The following is a 22,473-nucleotide window of genomic DNA, read 5'->3' as shown; positions in this document are numbered from 1 at the left end:
ACCACTCCTCTCATGATGTGAAAATGTGCCTGTGCATGAACGCGTCCCGAAATATCCTCCCCAGCCTCACTCTGCGCTCTGAAACCCTGTACCTCTCAGCACACCCTCGCTCTGAAACCCTGTACCTCTCAGCACACCCTCGCTCTGAAACCCTGTACCTCTCAGCACACCCTCGGTCCCCCCACATCCAGTTCTTTTGTTTTGGTTTTTTCTTTTAAGCCTTATTGCGAGATTTCATCTAGCACTTGCCCCAGTTGGTCCCACAGTTGAGTTTTTCATCTGCTGGCAAAGCTGTATCCTCTGTCACTGTCACCACAGACGGTTTCCGACAGTGGGCTCTGTCACTCAACAAAGAGCGGCATTGCTGGGCCCTAGGGCCTCCGCGCGCACATGACAAGATGTGCCAGTCCATCCACGCAAAAACGCACCCACGAGTGTTCGTAGAGATTTGCTGGTAAGAGAAAACCTGCATCACTAACAGCCGCTCTCCATCCCCCTGAACCTCCTGGCGCTCGGAACGCAAACACGAACTCCCGGCCATCAAGTCGGTAACGGCGCATGGCGACCCCACAGGCCGGGGTAGAACTGCCCTGTGGGTTTCTGAGACAGGAGTGGAAAGGCTCGTCTTTCTCCCTGGTGGCTTTGAACTGCTGACCATCGGCAACTGCTCATCCCCTCTCTACCTCGATGAAGACCCAAGGTGTCCGAGGAGTGGGATTGCTAGTCTCCGAGCAGAAGCCAGAGTGCTCCTCTCTCGCTCTCTCTCTTTCTCTCGCTCTCTCTGCTTGCTCCCCTGTGGGCTGGGCAGGCCCACCACTCTCTCTGGCCTGTGTCTTCAATGCTGTCCTCTGTAGTACATTCTACTGGGGAGGGGCCGACCCCACACACCTTTCTGTTACTTCCTACTTCATGCCGACATGTTGCCCTGCGGCTTGACGCCCCAGGTGGAGGTCTGGTCCCTTTCTCCTTTCCTAGGGAGACATGAAAAATACCCTCCTCCTGTGTGGGTTAGTTCTCTGTTACCCTACTACCCACGGCCTCCTTGTTAGATTTTTTTCTATTTCCCTCCTCCTTGTTTGTTGGCTGCCATCTGCATCCCTGGGTGGGGTCAAACCCCTGCCAGAGTGCCTGTACCTCGCCCTGGGAATTAATGCAGCTGGTGGCTTTTCTCTGGTCCCATTTGTGCTTTTTAAGCTTACCTCGGTGAACTCGTGTTGTACTTGTCCTTTTGTGCTTGGGCAGCAGTGTTATTAAGAGCCTCAAAGTGGAATAACCCAGATGTTCACCAACTGGTGAGTGTGGTGCACCTACCTATCCAGTGGACCGTGACTGTGTTTTTATGTAAATCACATGCTACATCTATTGTTTGTGGGTTGGTTTGAAAATTCCACAATCCCCTCAAGCATTGGTTTCCCACATACTCATTCACTGTGGGTGTCATAAATGGGATACTGAATGAGGAAAGGTAGAAATGTGGATCCCTTTGAGTTACCAAACCCAACTCCCTGCCCTTGAGTTGGTTCTGATTTCTGCAGGACAAGGTAGAACTGCCCTGATGGGTTTCTGAGACTGTAACTCTTTACAGGAGTAGGCAGCCTCCTCTTTGTCCAGCAGAGCAGCTGGTGGATTTGAACTGCTGACCTCAAAGTTAACCCCTAACACATAGCCCACCGTGCCCTCAGGGCTCCAGCACACAGTAGTAAGCCCTCCATTAAAAACAAAAACTATAGAAACAAACACTAACCACTGTACTTGAATCAGTTCCAACTCGGAGATCCTATAGCATTAGGCCGTGGGGTTTTTAAGGCTATACATCCTTATGAAACCATGTTCGAACTGCTGACTTTCCAGTTAGCAGCCATGCACTTAACCTCTATGCCACCAGGGCTCCCAATGGGCTCCATTTAAAATCCACTGCCATTACAGCACCGATGAAACACAGTATTGCTCTGGTTCCTTGAGACTTCCTCACCCCCCACTATCAGGAACCCAGCCCTGCCTTTCAGTTCTGGCTAGGCCGGAGCATGTACACTGGTACAGACAAGAGCTCATGACACACAGCATCCAGGTCAGATAACCCCCTCAGGAACAGAAATGGGAATAGTGATACCAGGAGAGTAGAGAAGGTGGGGAGAAGGAGGGAGGAAGCGGGAACCGATCACAACGATTGACATATAACCCCCCACCCAGGGGGACGAGCAATAGAAACGTGGGTGAAGGGAGACATCGGTCAATGTAAAGTATGAAAACAATAACTTCTCATTTATCAAGGGTTCACGAGGGTGAGAAGGAGGGGGAGGGAGGGGAAAAAGAGGAGCTGATGCCAAGAGCTCAGGTAGAAAGAAAGTGTTTTGAAAATGATGGTGGCAACCTGTGTACAGATGTGCTTGATACCATTGATACATGGGTTGTTGTAAAAGCCCCCAGTACAATGGTCTATAAAATAAAACCCACTGCCATCAAGTCAGTTTTGACACATAGCCCTGGTGGGCTACACATTGGGCTGCTAACCTTGTGGTCATCAGTTCAAGACCACTAGCTGCACCAAGGGAGAGAGACAAGGTCTACTCCCGTGAAGAGTTACAGTCTGGGAAACCCAGAGGGGCAGTCCTGCCCTGTCCTGTGTGGTCCCCGCGAGTCCAACAAGCTCTTTGGGGGTGAGCTAGTATTTGGCCTCCCTATTTCTATCCAAAAAAGAAAGGAGTCTTCCCAAGCCCAGCCACAACCTCTTGCGCCCAATCACGTATTCAACTAAAGCAAACTCTGGTAAAATCGAACCCCCCTCCCCAAGAAATAGGCTGCGGGACTCGGCTCTGGCTCCCAAGGGACCCCCAAGTCACGGGCACTTCTCTCCTCATCCCTCTGTGCAGGACTTTCCGGCCGGAAGCCCAACGTGATTGCTTTGCTGCAGAAAGGGCAGGCGCCCTGGCTGGGGGAGACGTCCTCGCAAAGACGCCGCCGTGCCGGTGAGTGAGAGGAGCCAGCCTCTGACCCAGGGACCCCCATGGGGTTCAGGCAGCCTCTGAGCTCAAGACTCCCGGTGTGATTCCCCCAGGTGGAGGATAGGAAATCAAAACAAAGCCCAGGGCTGTCTGGTCAGCTCAGACCGGGGCGACCTCACGTGTGAGACAGGGGTGGGGTGGGGTGCTCGATTGGGGTGTAAACCTGGAGGCCGGCCAGCCGGCCAGAATGCTCCTTGGAAGAGAGGCCGGCGAGACTTCGTCTCACATACTTTGGCTGTGTTACGAGGAAGAGGCAACCCCGGAGAAGTACATCCCGCAAGGTAAAGGGTCAAGGGCCAATGACAAGAGGAACAGAGAACCCAGGGACTTGCCCCGAGGTACACAGCAGGGAGGGTGGGAGGCAGAGGAGCCGGGTTTGGATTCCAAGAGACCTACACTCAGAAGTTCACCTCTTCACACCCTGGTGGCCCCCCTCCCACCGTAGTCCTCCCTACCTCTCTGGTTTCACGTGCCCCTCTGTCTCAGGAAAGGTGCGTTCTGAGGAGACTTCTAGTGGCCATGTTCAAGGTGACACAATGCCTCCCGTTCCATTAAAATAAGAAGCCATTTTCCATGCCTGTTCATTTGGGTGACCTTCCCATGACGTGGCCCGTTTTCTACTCGCTTCCTCTCTGCTTGGCCAGAGGAGCTGCTAAAGGGCTGCTAAACTGCAAGGTCAGCAGTTTGAAACCCCTGGGGAGAAAGATGAGGCCACCTGCCCTGTAAAGAGTGACAGTCCCCCAGGGGCCCGTCTACCCAGTCCTCGAGGATCCCCGTGGGCCGTTACTGACTCGGTGGCCTCAAGGGAGTTTGGTTGGCCAAGTTGCAGGTCCCCAGTATGTTTGCTTTCTCGCCATTGTCCCTGAACTGAGAGCCAGCACAGGTGCGGCAGCCAGGACAACGCTCGTGCTCGCTGGTGTTTCTCACCCCAGTGCTGTGGCCCGTCTGTCCATCCCTCGCTTTGAGGGTTTCCCTCATTTTTGCTGACCCTTCACTTAACCAACTTGCACCACGGGCCCTGATGGGCCTTCCCCGATGAAGTGCCCCAAATAAGCCAGGCGAAGAGCCACAGCCTCGCTCTTCATTCGTCAGCTGTCATGAATTACCGTCGTTTCTGATGGGACACCTCACCCATCCATGCTAAGAGCTAGGAGTCAGCCATGCTGGATAAGCCAGCAGCTCAGCACCCCAGCTTGGGCATCTGACTGACTAAGGGCCTAGCTGCCACGATGCCTGTGGGGGTCGGTGTGGCAGCCACGCCTGACCTCCTCTGACTTCCCAGGGAGGAAGGAGAATCAGTCATCAGCCCGTGGCCACTCTCCGGGGCTAAGATCAGTCACATCCCCACCCTCCAACCTCGCTCATCAATTCTGACACCCCCCTCCCCACCAAGGCGCACTCTGCTTCTCACTGGGCCCCAGAAGCCATAGCAGTGGCCACACAGGACTCACGGACAAGTCACAGTTTATTACGGAAATTAACAGTCCATTTTGTTCTGGCTTTTAATGTTTCCTAATCCCTTTGCGATTGAGGTTTCTCTCTGGTTGGTTTGTTTGGGGTGTTTTCCAGTGTATGAAATTCAGGAGAGGTAAATCTGCAAAGAGAGGAATCGGATGAATGCCTGTTGGGGCCGGGGAGGGGAGGTGGGAGGGAAGTGGAGAGCTAGCAAGGAGCAAGAAGGTAGAGAATGTTCTGGAACCGACTGTGGTGACATTTGTGCCACTCTTTTTGATAGGAGCGACTATAGAAGTCCGTGATATGTGGACTATATGTCAGTAAAACTATTCTTAAACGCGTTCCAGCATCCTTCCCCCGCCTACGTTCCAATTTTTAAAATGGTTCAAATAAATTAAAATGTCGTGTTATCTGCTTTAAATAGTGAATATCTGGTTTAAATTAGTGAAACTAAATTTAGCCACGTACCCAATGAGGCTTCCCACGCTTGCAAGAGTCAGTCGTGCAGACGCACGGGCGCACTTCCCACGCTTACAAGAGAGTCAGTCGTGCAGACGCACGTGCGCACTTCCCACGCTTACAAGAGTCAGTCGTGCAGACGCACGGGCGCACTTCCCACGCTTACAAGAGTCAGTCGTGCAGACACACGGGCGCACTTCCCACGCTTACAAGAGAGTCAGTCGTGCAGACGCACGGGCGCAGTTCTGCTCTGCTGTTGCTGAGCCAGCACAGCGGATCTGTGTCTCCTTGATGTATGAGTTTGTTTTGGGGGTTTGTTTGTTTGTGTTTTGGGTTAGCCTAGCATATTCAGAATACTACCATGTCGACATGCACAGCCCCGCCTCCTGTATTTATAGCGCTTGCTTGTGTTCCCGGTGTCTCACTGGGTTTCACAGATGTCACTTGTCCCAGCAACCCACCCCCAGGGCTTGCCCTGCTAGTGGAAGGTCTGAGGCCACCCTGCATCAAACGTGCTCTGTCGAGCCTGGCCCGTTCATTCATTCAGTACAATGTTTCGTCTGTGCACACACCTATAAGTAGCCCATCTAAGAGGAGGGAGTTTCACTTTTTAAAAAAAATTTTAAATGCTTTCCTTTTTTTTCTCCCTTGCCTTAGGACACTGGTTCTCCACCGCCCTAATGCCATGGCCGTTTAGTACAGTTCCTCATGTGGTGGTGACCCCCAAACCATAACATTATTTTCGTTGCTACTTCATCACTGTCATTTTGGTACTGTTATGAAGCGTCATGTAAATATCTGATAGACATGATGTTTTTCATTGCTACAGATTTAAACATAATTAAAGCATAGTGATTAATCACAAAACAATATGTCACTATAGATTGTGAAATATGTATGTGTTTTCTGATGGTCTTAAGCAACCCCTGTGAAAGGATCGTTCCACCCCCAAAGGGGTCACGACCCACAGGTTGAGAACCGCTGCCTAGGACCTCAGAATAATAATAATATACAGCAAAAAAGAAGACACTGATCTTTGTTGTTGTTTTTGTTTTTTTTAAATCATTTTATTGGGGCATGTACAACTCTTATCACAATCCATACATACATCAATTGTGTAAAGCACATTTGTTCATTTGTTGCCATCATCATTCTCAAAACAGTTGCTCTCCACTTAAGCCCCTGGCATCAGCTCCTCATTTTTGCCCCCTCCCTCATGAACCCTTGATAATTTATAAATTAATATTTTGCCATATCTTACACTGTCTAACGTCTCCCTTCACCCACTTTTCTGTTGTCCATCCCCCAGGGAGGAGGTTATATGTAGATCCTTGTAATCTGTTCCCCCTCTCTACCCCACCCTCCCCCACACCCTCCCAGTATTTCCACTCTCACCAGTGGTCCTGAAGGGATCATCTGTCCTGGATTCCCTGTGTTTCCAGTTCCTATCTGTACCAGTGTACATCCTCTGGTGTAGCCGGATTTGTAAGGTAGAATTGGGATCGTGATAGTTAGGTTGGGGGGTAGGGGGAGGAAGCATTTAAGAACTAGAAGAAAGTTGTATGTTTCATCGTTGCTACACTGCACCCTGACTGGCTCATCTCCTCCCTGCGACCCTTCTGTAAGGGGATGTCCAGTTGCCTACAGATGGGCTTTGGGTTCCCACTCCACACTCCTCTCATTCACAATGATATGATTTTTGTTCTTTGATGCCTGATAACTGATCCCTTCGGCACCTTGTGATCACACAGGCTGGTGTGCTTCTTCCATGTGGGCTTTGTTGCTTCTGAGCTAGATGGCCACTTGTTTACCTTCAAGTCTTTAAAACCCCAGTGCTTTATCTTTTTATAGCCGGGCTCCATCAGTTTTCTTCACCACATTTGCTTATGCATCCATTTGTCTTCAGCGGTTGGAAGACACAAATCTTTATGTTTGTCAGTCTTAGAAATCTTCCAGTACTTTGCCATTTACCATTCTGAAACTTACTATAGTCTTATAAGAAATGTTCTATGTCATAAAAAAAGAAATGTTCTATGTCAAGAGTTTGTTTCCTTCTCATCCTATTTTGCTGAGAATTTGGTTTTCTCTGTTTTTTCAATGTATAGATGAATTTTATTAACTGCCTTTTCCATGTTCTCTGATATTCTTATGCAATCATTGTTTCATTTTGATAATCTGGTGATTCATATTGATTTATTTTAAAATGTTAAACAAGAATAAATCAATATGCTAGTGATAAACATTTTTTAATTTTTAAAACATTCACCTATGGTAGAAAAAGTTGAGTTTTCCAATGGCACGTGATCACTCTGTGTCTCGGTCACTCACACTAAGTATTTCCAACTATCTTAAAATGCTCTTCTACACTTAATAGATTACAATGCAGCTTTAAGCTTTCATGTGTATCGGGAAAGCAAACAAATCCATGTGGCTCAGCAGCCATATTTGTTCTATGTCTGGAATCAAACCCACAGTCATTTCAAGGTGTGTCTAATCAGTACTTTTAAGATGAGATGTTTCATGTTCTTTTGAAAAATTGTTTTAGAACTGTCTTCATAGTGCAGTGTGTATATTACTCTCATCAGACCCATAGCTGTCACACTGATTCCAGTTCATAGTAATCCTATGGGACAGGTTGAACTGCCCCATGGGTTTTTCTAGGCGGTAGTCTTGGTGTGTGTAAATCACTAGGTCTTTACTCCCATGGGTTCAAACCTGTGGCACCTGTGGCACATTAGCCCTGTGGACTAATTTGTTGCATGCATCTCAGATCTTCTTTACTCTTCTTTCTTCTGATGACCAAAGATTAATAAAATGGCCCCTTAGCTGGCCACTCACAAGATTATTAGACCCTAGGTAGTAGTTACCAGAGTAAGATATAAAATATTGCCTTTGTGGACTGCTATGCCGATTGAATTTTATGTCACCCAAGACGTGAGCCTCAGGCATTATGGATTTTAAGAATATATTTTAATTTTATAACTTTATGTGTACCCATCAGCATCATCCAGTTTCAGAAATTTTCATCACCCCCAATAAGATCCCTTTATTGTTTGTCCCCATTCCCACCTCTAGACCCAAGCAACCATTAATCTACATCCTATAGATTCGCCTTTTCTGGACATCTTATGTAACAATGGTACATTTACCTAATAAGCTATATGAGGAGTCCAGTGAGGTACAAGATGTAAACTATATCCTTTGTTTTAAAACTTTGTTTCTTTCTCAAATTGAAGCACTCCTAAATTCCAGTTATTAGCAGTTTCTGTATGCCCATGGGTATAGCAAAAATAATCATAAATACTAAAAAGTTACCATTCTGTTATTAAAGTTGTTATTGTTATGATTGTTAATGCCTCCATGTATATTCTGGAAGTTTTTGTTTTGTTTTTTTCAACACAGAAACAGAAACGTTTTGTTTATTTGTTTGTTTATGTCTTTCAGACTCAGGGTCTACATCTAAGGCAAAGAAGTCAGCCCAAAATCAGAGCAGCAAAGCTGGGCAAAGCATTCATCAGAAAAAGAAAGTTTCCATAAGAAAGAAGGGCTACATCATTTCGATCATAATAAAATCTGCGAAAGGACGTCCGGAGAAGAAATCTTTAAAGTGTAGTGACTGTGAGAAAACCTTCAATTGGAGCTTATCTCTCCAACTTCATCAGATCACCCACACTAGGGAGAAGCCTTATGAGTGCAGTGATTGTAAGAAAGCTTTCAAGCGAATCTCTTCCCTCCTCCTTCACCAGAGAGTTCACAGGGGGAAGACAAGTTATGATTGTGGCAAATGTGGGAGGCACTTCAATCAAAGGGCAACCCTTCATCTGCATGAGAAAATTCGTCACGGAAAGGAAACCTCAGATTGTGGGAAGGCAGTCAGCCAATGCCCATCTCTCAGCATTGCTCGTAAAATTCACATTGTTGAGAAGGCTCACCAGTGCAAAACATGCGGGAAAGCGTTTAATCGGATGTCATCAGTTTTACTTCATAAGAAAATCCACAATAGAAAGAAAATCCACAAATGCCGTCAATGTGGGAAACGTTTCAGAAAGAAGTCAGCCCTTCTTAACCACAAGAGAAGTCATACTGGAAAGAAAACCCTTAAAAGTAAGAAAGCCTTAAGTGAGAGCCGAAAGCAGAAGGGGCTCTCTTTAGAGAATCCCTACAAATGCAGAAAGTGTTTGAAATCCTTTTGTAAGATTTCATCGCTTCTGCTTCATCAGAGAGTTCATGCTTCAGAGAAATCCAACAAATGTGACAAATGTGAGAAGGTCTTCGAGCGGCTCTCAGGCTTTATTCTGCATCTGAAAATTCATAGCGAGAAAATATACAAGTGCAATAAATGTGATAAGATCTGCACCCGGCATACGGCCCTCATTCAACACCAGAAAGTTCATGCGAAGAAAAAGAAACGAATTGAATGTAAGGAATGTGGGAAGATGTTTTCTGGAATGGCAAATCTTAAAATACATCAAAATATTCATTCTGAAGAGAAACCTTTCAAATGCAATAAATGCAGTAAGGTTTTTGGCCGCCAATCATTTCTGATTGAGCATCAGAGAATTCATACTGGAGAAAAACCCTACCACTGTGAGGAATGTGGGAAAGCTTTCAGCCACCGAATATCCCTCACTCGACACAAGAGGATTCACTCTGAAGATAGACCCTATGAATGTGATCAATGTGGGAAAGCCTTCAGCCAGAGCGCACACCTTGCCCAGCACGAAAGAATTCACACTGGAGAGAAACCGTACACATGCAAAACATGTGGGAAAGCCTTTAGTCAGCGTACATCCCTTATTCTGCATGAAAGAAGTCACACGGGGGAGAAACCCTATGAATGTCCGGAGTGTGGCAAGGCATTTAGCAGTGGCTCAGATCTCATCCGCCATCAGAGAAGTCATTCTTCGGAGAAACCCTATGAATGTAGTAAATGTGGGAAGGCGTATAGTCGGAGCTCGTCCCTTATTCGACATCAGAATTCACACTCTGAAGAAAAAGCCTAGGCTGTTTTAAATCTGTGAAATTGAAGGCTGAGGATACCCCCCCCCCCCCAAGAAGCAGGGATCGAGGCAAGGGAAAAGTGTAGTTACAACAAATGTTTGTGCGTACGGGATCATCTCATAAGTGCCCTGCTTTGAAAGTGCAGATGTGACTGGTGACTCTTGACCTGATGATTTGAAATCAGCTGACCTCATCACAGATTTTCAGTCTCAAAGTAGCATGTTGGTGGGATTAGATCAGTCATTGTGATGGAAAAGCCTTCTTTGTTCGATAAAAAAAAAATTACTAATGTTCTCTTTCCAGTGTCGTTTAAAAGCTATTTCATTGGTTGTGTCCAACAAAGTGGAATTGTGATATCATTCTTGCATACGGGGCTTTGAGGCTAACTTTTAGCGTCACATGAAGAGAATTTGCATCTGTTCCTCAGAACCTTGTTAGGTGCTGTCGAGTCAGTTCTGACCCATAGTAACCCTGTGTCCCACAGAAGGAAGCACTGCCGGCCCTACGCCATCCTCACAATTGTTGCTGTATCTGAGCCCATTGTTGCAGTCACTGTGTCAATTCATCTCGTTGAGGGTCTTCCTCTTTCTCATTGACCCTCTACCAATACCAAGCATGATGTCTTTCTCCAAGGAGTGGTCCCTCCTCAGATGTAAAGGACTTCCTGGCAAACCAGGGTGCCACTGTCAGCCTACAGAACCCTGTGGGTGAAAAGAAAGAAGAATGTGTCAAGGTGGCTAAAGTGAGCGCTCAGAATGCTGTGAGCCGCAAGAGTGACTGTCTTACAGTTGCCTTGAGTCTGAGGGTATATGAACTTCGTCGTGTGAAGATTCAGCGTGGTGGAGAGAGAGGTCAATGGAGAAAGAACCAGGAAGTACCGAAGAACGAGAAACCTAAGTGCAGGGAGAAAATTATTTGATAGTGTTTTATGTGAAAGTAAGTTGTCTATATTTATATGAATAAATACATAGGTATGCATAACTTAATGTCCCATTGAGTGATGTCTGACCACATGTACAAGCATGGACAGAGGCACCCTGGTATCTGAGTGCTAGGATACCAGACCCCCATCGTAAGTGGAAACCCTCCTTCTTTCTAGCTGCCACTCATGGCCCAGAGTCACCCAGTCTTCAACAATGGAGACCCAGGCCAAACTCCAGCCCTTTGCTCCCTTGACTCCCATGACTTGGTGCATCTGGTCCCCAAGTTTTGCCTGGTGTGGCCCTATGGGGCCCAGATGGAAAAGTATGTAACCTGGGCATCTCAGCCCTGACTCGGGCACCTCAGCCCCCTTGGCCTGCACCATCCCTACCTTAGGCAGGTTCTCACAAAAAAGGTGGCCTTCAATGCGGCCTGCTTAGTAGAGAAGACAGTGACAGTGGGAGGGGCTTAGTGGACTGAACATTGACCTGAAGTCTGAAATGGGAGCCAGTGTACCTGAGATTCCCCCACATCCCACAGACATAGGTGTTGCACAAAGTCTAAATCACATAACGTGGTGGACATTAAGTGATGTGTGCCTGTATTGTTATTTTTGATGTAAGAACACTGTGATAGAATATAGATTAAAAAAACTGGATTTGTATACATGGCTATTTTCCTGTCAAATGTTCAATATATGTAATCACTTTCAGTGCCTCTTTCTTGTGTAAAATCTCTAAGAAATAAAATCAGAGTGTTGTTTTGTTTCACAATTGGGCTGTGCAGTTGGGCTCTTCTTTCTAAGTGTCCCTTCCACAAAGGTGCTTTTTGAGAACATCCGTAGCTGCTATGAGTAAAGATAACTGCAGGAAAGAGGGCCACATGGATTAGGCCTGTCTACCCATGACCACCGTTGAGAAAATGGCAGCCAAAATTCTGAGGGGTGAGCATGCACACAGGAGAATGGATGTACCAAATTCTCATGTAAATGTTATCACATCACATCTGTAGATGGGCAGACACACGAGGTCTGTATGTTCTCCTTTCCTTCACACACACACACACACACACACACGTGAATTAGCTTGCCAGAGAGGTGGGTTCCAAATTGATGCCAGTACACCTGAGAGTTGAGGTGCAAAATCATGCCCCGCTCACAGTCACTCATCATTCTTATCCCATTGGCCTGCGTCTCATCTCAATAGAACGACACACACTTTGGAAAGGGCTTACCCTTCATTTCGTTTCGGAAGATAAAACATAGTATCAAAACCCACCCTCTGCTGTTGAGATGATTCGTAGTGACCTCGAGATTGGATTTTGGAGACTGATAAGCTCATATTTCTGTATGGAGTGGCTGGTGGGTTTGAACCAATGGTGAGGTTAACTCTCCAACCTTTTCCTGACAGCCCCACCAGGGTGCAAGACCCAAACCAGACCCACTGCTGTGGAGGCAATTTCAACTCTCAGCCACCCCACAGGCCCGAGTAGACCTGCCCCCCTGGGTTTCCGAGACTGCCAATCTTTACTCATCTTTCTCCCACGGAGTGCCTACTAGTTTCAAACTGCTGGTCTCACGAGTCATCCACTACACCACCAGGGATGCTTCCAGGGCTCACACAGTGGGACAGTAGAAGTGATCTACAGAGTTTCCGTGACTGTTAGGTCATTACAGGAGCAGGCCGTCTACTCTTTCTCCCTTGGGGCAGCTAGTGGATTGGAACCACTGACCCTGCCGTGCTCCATCCTCCGTGCTTAATCCTCTGCACCACCTGGGATCCTTGTATCACAAAGTATGCCTTTTATTAGATATTACCGAATTGCCCTTCCTAGCATCAGTTAGGTGTCAATAGTGGAGAGAGGTTTCTAGGGGAATTTTATGGACGTTGGCTCAGTGTGGAGCACTGGTGGCATAGTAGGGGACCACAAAAGGAATTCCTGATCCGGCTCAACCACTTCTTGTTGCCTTATTTTCCAGACTTTTATTGGTCCGTATCTGACCTCCTCTGGCTTCCTTGTTGCCACAAGTCAGGGGTCAGACATGCCTTCACCCTCCATCCTTCTTTACCTACTCCAACACCACGCCTCTCTACTTCTATGCTGAGCTTGGTAATGCATTGCCATGGCCACACAGAACTCACGGGCAATACTCACAATGAATGGGCTTATTAGGGAAGCTAATAGCTCACCACGAGTCAAAGCCAGCAAACAGTAAGGATACAGCAACACCTCTGCTCAGCCAGCAGCCAAGTCTCTCTCTGGTCCTTAGCCTCTCAGCCACGTAGTCCTTTGGCCTTCACCTCCATGGCCAGGAAGCCAGCCTGCCTGTTGCTCTGCCTCACAGTCCCATCATCTCGGGCCAGATGAGGAGAAGGTGCCCCATCGTCTCAGCAAGGCTCCCTGCGCCTCCATGCCACAGTCTCTTGACACGTCAGTTACGCCAACATCCGCCCCTTCAGTCACAGATCTTACACCTGCTCTTCCAGTGGTCCTGGGTCTCTCTGTCCCAGATGGTTCTTACACAATGAGAAATGGCTTTATGGAGGTGATGGTTTTGTCTTTCAGCAGATCCCCCCTACCCAGGAATACCAAGGATAGTGCCCTAAGTCACACCCTTTATGAAAGCAGTCTTGAAGTCTTCCCTCCCAGGAGTAGTGTGACTTGGTTCACACTTGTGGGAGCCAGCGCACATCCGGATGGGTCCTGGGGGATGGTTGTGAAATTGAAAGGAATATTGAAACAGACATCAGACAAAGCACGCAACGACACACCTGTTCCATCGCAGCAGGGACCAGAAAGAGTGCATTCTTTCACCAACATATATTCTTGGGCATGTGAGCACCCCCCTCCCAAACAGACACCTACCTATGTATCTTAACCCTGGAGGTCCCTGAATTCATTGAGGGAGTAACCTAACTCCAGTGCTGGGGGCAGGTAAGGGGGTGACTGTCCCCTGAACAGGGAGAGCAGTAGCAACGTGTCTGCTCCGACATGTAAAGCTGTAGGTCGGATAGTCACTAGCCATGTGCTTTTAAGTGGTATCATTAAAGTAGCACGGTAATGGGAGGATATTGTGGGGGTTATTTTTTAAGTAGGAAAATGTGACTGAGACTGATCTCCAACTCACAAATGTGAAGGCCTCCCTCCACCCAGAATCCTAGCCTTCCGGGTTTATTAATCATGAGAATAAGGAATTTATCCCCACACACTCTCTTCCCAGTCCTCAGTGTCCCACACTCACCCTCTACTAAGTGTAAGGTCGAGAGAAGAGACTCAGTTCAGTCATGAGGGCAGGTGAGTTTCTCGCCTGGAGGCAGATGGACTGAGACAGGACAGCGCATCAGCTCGGGCTGAGGTTGTAACAGGCATCAGCCCGAGCTCAGGGACTAGTGCCGTTATGTACTGTACAGAGATGAGGACTGGGCTTGGCCCCTCTGGGGTGGAAAATACATGCTGAGGCCTGTTTAATCAACCAGTGTGTTAGTCCGAGTAGAGACTAGAGAAACAAATTCATAGACACTCGTATGTGTATAAGAAAGAGCTTTATATAAAAAAGTAATTGTATATTAAGGAAACATCCCAGCCCAGTCCAGATCAAATCCATAAGTCCGATATTAGCCCATATGTCCAATAACAGTCTATAAAGTCCTCTTCAGACTCATGAAACACATGCAATGATGCTGAATACAGGAAAATCACAGGCCAATGGGTGGAAAGTATTATAGATCTAGTGGTGGTAGGCAGTTCTCGGTGCTGGTGTGGATCTCCACCTGGTTCCTCTAGCTCCAGGGCTCCGGTTCCAACAGGGGCCTCCATGTGGCTTGTCAGCAGGAAGACAACGAGAGCGTCTGTGTGTATCTGGCCCTCCAACAGCTATTCGTCTCCACCACACCTCCAAATGAGGTCATCAAGCTGAGACCTGATTGACAGACTAGACTCCGCCCCTTCACAAGTTGACAGGAGACTAGGTAACTGCCACAACCAGCGTCACGAGCGCTCCAGGTCACCCCTTTTGGTTGTCATCATTTGTGCTTCGCTGATACCTTCATGGTCGTCACTGCCCTTGGTTTGTGAAAGGTAGTCGAGAGGCACCAGAGACCAAATCAGTCGAATTAGAACCAACAGGCTTTATTAGGGAGAAAAAAACAGCCTGGGCGAAGGCTCACAGTCCACAACGTCCGGGCTGGGGGAGTCGCACTGCAGGCTACAGGGGTGATGCTTATATATGGACATGTATGTCCGGGTTTCTGAATGTAAGGTGTCTTCCTGGTTCCGGGTGTATTCGTGCTGGATGCAGAGTGGAGGGTCAAGAGCAAAGTGGGCACTGAGCCAAACGGGCCGTGAACAAAATGGGCAGTGAGCAAAACTGGCCGTGAATAAAAGAAAGAAAAAAAACTTTTAAAGGTGCTTTACATTAGCCAGCTCTGGTCAGCTCCACAGGTGTGTGTGGGAGATTCAAGGTCACTTGCTGCTAGTTGTTTCAGCCAACTCTGGTCAGCTGTGCACGGGTGGAGGAGATTCAAGGTCCCGTCAGACAGTTTGCTGGTTTCTGACAAAGGCATATTCTGTCCTGTGTGTGGGGAACTTTGGACAGGCTCAGCCTTGGGCAGAATTTTATAGTATGAGCTCAGGGGCAAACATGGAGGACATTTGGTTCTAAGCAGACTCTATTAAGTCTTACACTAAGGTCAAGAATTAACCCCATTTTAATCCTGTAACAAACAACTCCCTCTAAAATAGGATTCCTGATCATAATCATGGAGTCTGGAATTATAATACACTCCAGAGGGAATTATGGCTAGATGGGCCATATTAACTGACTCCATCTCACCTTGTCCAGGGTGCAGCCATCTCAGGGTTACAAGCACCACTTTCTATTGTGCTTCTGTGACCAGGGAATTCCTTTTGCTTTGTTTTCTGTTGTGATTTGGGTTACGTTTGGGGGAGCAGGTGGGTTTTCCATTCAGCAACTCATATACAGTTTGCTGGGTGGCACTAGGGGAGTGCAATTGTAGCAACACTTTCCACTTCCTTCCAGTCTTGACCCTTTCCCTTCACCCTGCTCTTCCTGTCCCGACTGCCCTCTGAGCTTTATCCCTGGGCAGCCTCCCATGGCCGAGTGTTCTAACGAGCGTGTGCCCCTCTGGTCATGCTGTGCACCTGGTAGGCGGTGACAATGAGCAACAGGGCTCACACTGAACAACAGTTGTGAGCACGGTCCAAGACTGAGCAGCGACGGGCTGTGTCGTCCATAGTATCACAGTGAGTCCCGACCAGCTCGGTGGCACCTAGCAACCGTCGTCATGGGAATGGATCGCCAGGGCTCCCTCACCAGCAGGCCCTGGTGGGCTTGTATCACCTTCAGTTAGCAGCTGAGCACTTAACCGTTGTGCCACCATCGCTCCTTGGGTAAACCCTAGTCGGTAGGGTGTGAGGAGGAGCTGAGGACCCCTGAAAGTTGGGCTCGCCCATGGAGAACTGGCCAATCCCCGTCCCTGGTGCCTATGGCCGGAATTCGTCTGGATGGAGGACCGTGGGGGCGGTCTAAACTCAGCAGCATCATGAGAAGTGATGGTGAGTCTTGTGGTCTGGGGTAGCCAAGAACCCTGGTGCTGTAATGGTTTTGCAATGGGCTGTGTGTGATCCCAGGTTGACTGGAGAAACAATCCAGAGACACTTATATGTGTGTAAGAGAGAGTTTTACATCAAAGGGTAATTGTGTATATATCCCAGTCCAGTCCAGATCAAGAAAATATCCCAGTCCAGTCTAGATCAAGTCCGTAAGTCCAATATTAGCCCATATGTCCGATAACAGTCTACAAATTCCTCTTCAGACTCATACAACACATGCAATGTCACCGAATGCAGGAGGATCACAGGCCAGTGGGTGGAAAGTCTTGTGGCTCGCGTGGTGGTTGAAGCATCTTGGCCCTGGTGTGGGTCTCCATATGGCTCCTCCAGCTCCAGGGCTCTGGCTCCATCAGCGTAACTCCATCTGGCTTGTCATCAAGAAAGTGTGTGTCCCACCTCCAGGGAGGAAGACAGGAGTCCCCAAAATCCTCAGGAGAAAGCCAGGCCCACACAGAGGCATGATTAGCTATGACCTGTTTGACAGGCTAGACTCCACCCCTTTGCTCAAGTTGACAGGAGATGATGCAACTGCCGCAGGCTGCTACCTGCAGGCTTCGCAGTTTGAAATCACTGGTGGCTGCCCCGGAGAAAGAAGAGGCATGTTCTACCCTGTCTTAAAGGGCCGCTATGAGTCAGTATTTACTCAATGGCAGTGAGTTTGTTTTTTTCAAGCTGTTTTGCTATTTGCTCCAGGTCACAATTTGCATGAGCCCACCCATTCAATCTTCAGTTAACTACTTAAACGCTGTATTTTTCTGTGCAGTCAAATCAAGCAGAAAAAGTGCAGGTTTTTAAGATGCCCTTGCTGTCACCTGAGGTGGTGTTTCTTTATGAAGATTACAGATACCTACTGTGAGCAATGAGCCCTGGTGGTATCGTGGTTGCTCTTTGAGCTGCTAACTGCAAGGTTAGTAGTTTGAAACCACCAGCCACTCTGTGGAGAAGAATGAGGATTTCCAAACCTGTAAAGTCCCAGAAACCCACAGGGACAGTTCTACCCTGTCCCGTAGGGTTGCTATGAGTTGGAATCAACTCGATGGTAGTGAGTGAGTTTGTGTTTTTCTTTTTACGGTGAGCATACTCTCGTCTGTTTGAGAATCTCAGTGTAGCTATTGATGGGCACCTGGATGGAAGGCTTGTTGAATAAACAGAAAATGCTGGGGAGCATAGTCCTCTATCAAATCCAGAGGGGAAAAGTTCAGTTCAGTCAAAAAGGGATTCTATTCTTTTTTTAAAAATCATTTTATTGGGAGCTTGTACAATTCTTATCACAATCCATACATACATCCAGTGTGTGCTTGACAAGCCTTCCATCCATCATGGTCCTTGTCACGTGTCCTGCATTCAGTGACAAGGTCTCACACAAAGGGAGTGTTGACAATTTCTCATGACACGTTCTCACACAAAGGGAGTGTTGACAATTTCTCATGACAAGGTCTCACACAGAGGTTTTGTTGACAATATACTTTGACAAGTTCTCACACAGGGGATTGTTGACAATATACTTTGAAGGCAAACAAAGAAGCGGCAATACCCCAGCCATTGTAGTCTGTAGTCTGGAAGGGAGCATCCCTGGACACCTGCAGAAGGCTGTGCGTGAGCAGTCTCCCAGGGAGCAGGAGAGAAAGCATTTATTTTGTCTTAACTGAAGGTCAAACTTTCAGCATCTCAGCTCCCTGCATGAGCTGTTAACTCTGTCCCCGGGCCTTGCTTAAACCATGGACCATGGTGATGGTGTTTCCTTACTTGGAGAAGGAAATGAGGTGCAAACTGTCCCAATAATGCAACCCATTACTCAGAAGCCCAGGACAGCGTTCTGCTCCAGGTTCTCTGCGTTCAGAGACTTCAGCGCATATTCTTTTCCCAGAGTTCATCTCAGGACGATTTGCTCTCACGTTATTCTTTGCACCGATAGCCACGGTTTGAATGGATCACAGGTAAACATCCTTCTGGTATACTCGGCTTTCGGCCAAGGTCCACCTGCCATCCGCAGTGAGAGCCCTTGTTCCATGTCCTCTTCTGAGTCCAGCTTTGTTGCTGTACAACTGCAACCACGTTTTCGTTCTCTTCTGTCAAATTATGCTTGCCTGTGGTATTAATGAGGTCCTTCGATAATTTCCGAATTCCGTTAGATCCCCTTTCTTTGAAATGAGCAGAAATGTGGCTCTTTTCCAGGTGTTTGGCCAGGTAGCGAGCTGTCTTCTGAATTTCTTGACAGAGATGGGTGAGCATGGTTTAGTACTGCGTCTCCTTTGTCTTCCAGGGTTGCTATGGGCTGGAATAGACGCTCCTGACACCCAGCAGCAACATCGGCGACTCTTAGGGACAACTTTCCGTGTGATCCGAGTGTCACAAAGTTAAGCACTCCCCCAAAGGCGATGATGGGAACACACCAGCAGCTTTGAGAAAGGGGGGACTTGACAATGTGTCGTTATCAAACTTAAATCCAAGAAAACCCTATGGGGCAGTTTGACTCTGTCACATGGCATTGTTGTGGATCAGAAACAACACAAAACAACCACAGCAATCTTTTTTTATTATTATCTTAATATTTTTCAATAATATTTTTTAAGGTTTAACTTTTGTTTCCCAGTCCTTTGACCACCACCCAGCCCCAAGTCTCCGCATGTCCATGTTCCTTTTCCCAGGCTGGCAATACACATAGCTAACAGACAAAGCCATATTTGGGGGGCGTTTTTAATGATTAAATCAAGCAGATCTAGAACCGCAGCTTCTGGAAGAACCGCTTGTTTTTGCCTGTCTTGTACCTCCCCCCAAATTTGACCTCGGCCTCCCGATGGCCCGGCGTTTAAGAGCAGGGTCTCTGAAGACATCCTTGTTGACGACATTTTGTCCAAGGGGATGTCCACAGAGCACCTGGAAGGTGATTATAGTTATACACCTTCACCAAACACTTGGTCTTCGACCTCTTGGTAGCTTTCTCTTTGCCCATGGCAGCTGTCACTTTGCGGGGATAGCGGTGGATTACAGCCACTAGAGCATGGCTGTCAGGACGATCTGAGGTGCTATCATCAATGTGCTTCATGATGACAATTTTGCGTCCAGAATAACATCGGCCAGGACCAGCACCACCTTCCCGGGTTTCATGAACTTGCCCCTTCCCACAGCAAGTTCTCAGGCAGGCCGCTAGCAGAAAGGAAGAAATGGGCACTTCTGCTGACCTTTCATCCTAGGAAGAAATGACCTCCTAAACTATTTTCTAGTTCACGTTCTCTATTGCTTTCTAATATAAGCAGTACACACTTCATGCTAATATATACCCATATGTGGTACAGTAAGTTATTATGACCCTTCCATCTACAGTCTTCTGAACGCCACCAAATGACTGAGTGGGACTGTGCAAGTGTGCTTATGGGACACCAAGGAAAAGAGATCACTACAATAATGTGACCAAGATGCATGGCATCAATGTGGGCACAGGACTATGCAAATAAGGTGCATGGGTTCTCACAAAGGGGTTGGTTAGTTTTTGCTGTCCTGCTAAGCTTAACACGAGCCATCCCAGAGACGGGACTTGGTAGGTGACTACCAATAAAGGAGAGCCAGGAGTGGAGAGAACCCTCTGGACCTGAGACACGTGCTCGGAGAATCTCTTGAACACAGGAGACAAAGAGGGAGGGAGAGCTGTAATGCCTCACTGAGAAAGTGAGCGGTGGTAAAAAGTAGCAGCAGAGACATGGTATCAGCAAAACCAGAAAACCTACCACAGACAATACAGTGAACTTCAGGGCCCAGGAGCAAGGGTGCACTTTCTGGCAGAATGGAGAGCCTCTTCAGGAACCAAGAGTTCAAATGCAAAGAGCAAGAGCCGAGTGCCTTTGGACCAGGGACTAGCAGAGCTGGGAGAGCTATGTATACTTTCCCAAGCAGGGAAGAGGCCAGGCAAATGGGCTGAGATGCTGAGGGACAGAGGGAGACCTGCCCAAAGGCATGGCTGAGAAAAAGCTATTCTGAATCGTAACCTAAGACTTCCCTTAGATGCTCCATAATTGTGAGCCATGTCTGAGTTCTGTGTGGCCGTTTCAGCAAAGAGAGAAGTAGAGAATGCCATGGGAGGGAAAGTTGGTCTCAGAATTGGTGTCAAGTTTGGAGAGAAGAGGTATGTCCCGTAGGAATCAGTCTTGAACTCTTGATCCTGGTCATCCTTTGTGAAGTTAGAGAGTCAGGTGTCTCTGCCGTGCCATTTTATGTGTCAGGACTCTTTTCCTGGTGTTTTCTTCATCCCATACTTCCAGTGTCTTCCTCTCCCTGCTGAACTATATTTTATTGTGCTTCTTTTTATTTTTGGCATTCCCCTTTCCCAATCAATTATCTTGCCTGGGTTTGCTTTTTCCTTTTATAAAAGGATCTGTAATATTTGATGGCTCAGCAAACACGGGATATTTCTTTCCTTTCCCATACCGCCCCCACCACCACCACCATTGCCCCTTTCTGGCTTACATATTTTAAAGTCCCTTGAAGCATTCTCTCAGGATTCTGGATGCAAATGTTGACGTCTATGAATTACAAACACCCGCACGTGCCACGTGGCCTTTGATTTTGCTGCATCTATTGCAATTCTGCTTTCTTCTTCCAAGACCAGTGGGTGTTCCTCTCCGGATGGAAAAGGATCACCTAGCACTTGGGAGCAAAGATACAGCCAAGCAGTCCAGCGCCTGAGGCCAAGACGGCAAAGATCTCCACCACCACCATGGCTTTTCCCTGGGTGCTTTGGTAACCTGGGAGGAAAGAGACCCAGACACTGCAGGACACCAGCATGCTGAAGGTGAGAAGCTTGGCTTCGTTGAAGGTGTCGGGCAAATTCTTAGCCAGGAAAGCCACACCAAAGGTCCCCAAGATGAGGAACCCCAAGTAGCCCAGGGCACAGTAGAAGGCAGCAACAGAACCTTCATTGCACTGGATAATGAGGTGTCCAGGCAAGGACAGGGAGTCTTTGGCTGGAAAGGGGGGAGAAGTACCCAACCAGATCCCACAGATCACTACTTGGACGAGGGAGCAGAAGGAGACAACAGAATAAGCTGTCTGGGGACCCACCCACCTCTGAATCTTGCTCATGGGTCTTGTAGCCTGAAAAGCAATAACCACGGTGATGGTTTTGGCCAAAACAGACGACACGGCCACGGTGAACGTGACCAAAAATGTGGTCTGTCGGAGGAGGCACGTGACTGTGGTGGAACGGCCAATGAAAAGCAAGGGACAGAAGAAGCCAAGCATGAGGGCCACGAGGAGGATGTAGCTCAGCATCTGGTTGTTGGCCTTGACTATGGGGGTGTCTTGATGTTTCACGAAGACCCCAAGAACTAGAGCTGTGAGAACAGTGAAAAAGATGGACAGGCCATCGTCAAGCCCAACGCTTCTCCATAGGACAGGAAGACCTCCGGTTTGGGAAGGCAGCGGTCCTTGTGCCTGTTTGGAGACTCACCTTCAGGGCACAGTCTACATCAAGCCTTATCTGAAAGGGAAACATACGTGCACTTTGCTCTTTCTCGCATGTTTAGTTGAGACATTGTTCTTCTGCTTTGAAAGCTGTCTCAAAACCACTGGAAATTATTTGAGTGGGTTTTTTTGCAGTGGTGGGTAGGCCTGGGGCTTCCTTTTGCTCTTGGCTCGTTTGCCTAAGGCATGAGAGTCAAGACGCCAACGTAAAGACATAGCTCCCAGACCATCAAACACTTAGGGGAGAGAAAGAGGATGAGTGACAGAACTAAGGACCGCCTTGGCGAGAGAGGAACATGAACCCATCAGGGATTCGGTAACAATAAGTTGGCCCTTAGAATGAGTGTGCGGCCAAATCCACGTCATCTGGATCTTCCAAAATATCCAACCCTGGATTGGATTGAAGTGTCTCTGTATTTCTACCACTCACAAAGCAATCGGCAGAAGCAATGTCACATTGCAGATGAAGGGACTCGTCTCAGCCAGGCCTCAAAGAATGGATATGCAAATAGTCGGTTTGCACGTGAATAAAACAGTTTATCAGAAT

The 22,473-nt window shown here is 47.7% G+C and overlaps 1 protein-coding gene across 1 annotated transcript in view; it reads left to right on the top strand.

The window, feature by feature from the left end:
* The window catches only part of ZNF667 (zinc finger protein 667), a 14,068-nt gene extending 3,645 nt beyond the window's left edge, over nt 1–10,423 (top strand). Inside the window, exons 3-4 of the mRNA XM_004715653.2 lie at nt 2,871–2,966; nt 8,361–10,423. Of these exons, the coding sequence (XP_004715710.1) occupies nt 2,871–2,966; nt 8,361–9,919 (1,655 nt within the window). The 3' untranslated portion in view covers nt 9,920–10,423. The remainder of the gene's footprint in view (nt 1–2,870; nt 2,967–8,360) is intronic.
* Nucleotides 10,424–22,473: the final 12,050 nt, after the last annotated feature.

This window comes from Echinops telfairi, unplaced genomic scaffold (assembly GCF_000313985.2).
Source record: "Echinops telfairi isolate 266 unplaced genomic scaffold, ASM31398v2 ScPeMD7_655;HRSCAF=1070, whole genome shotgun sequence".
Lineage (NCBI taxonomy): Eukaryota > Metazoa > Chordata > Mammalia > Afrosoricida > Tenrecidae > Echinops > Echinops telfairi.
This window is presented reverse-complemented; position numbering and strand designations above follow the sequence as displayed.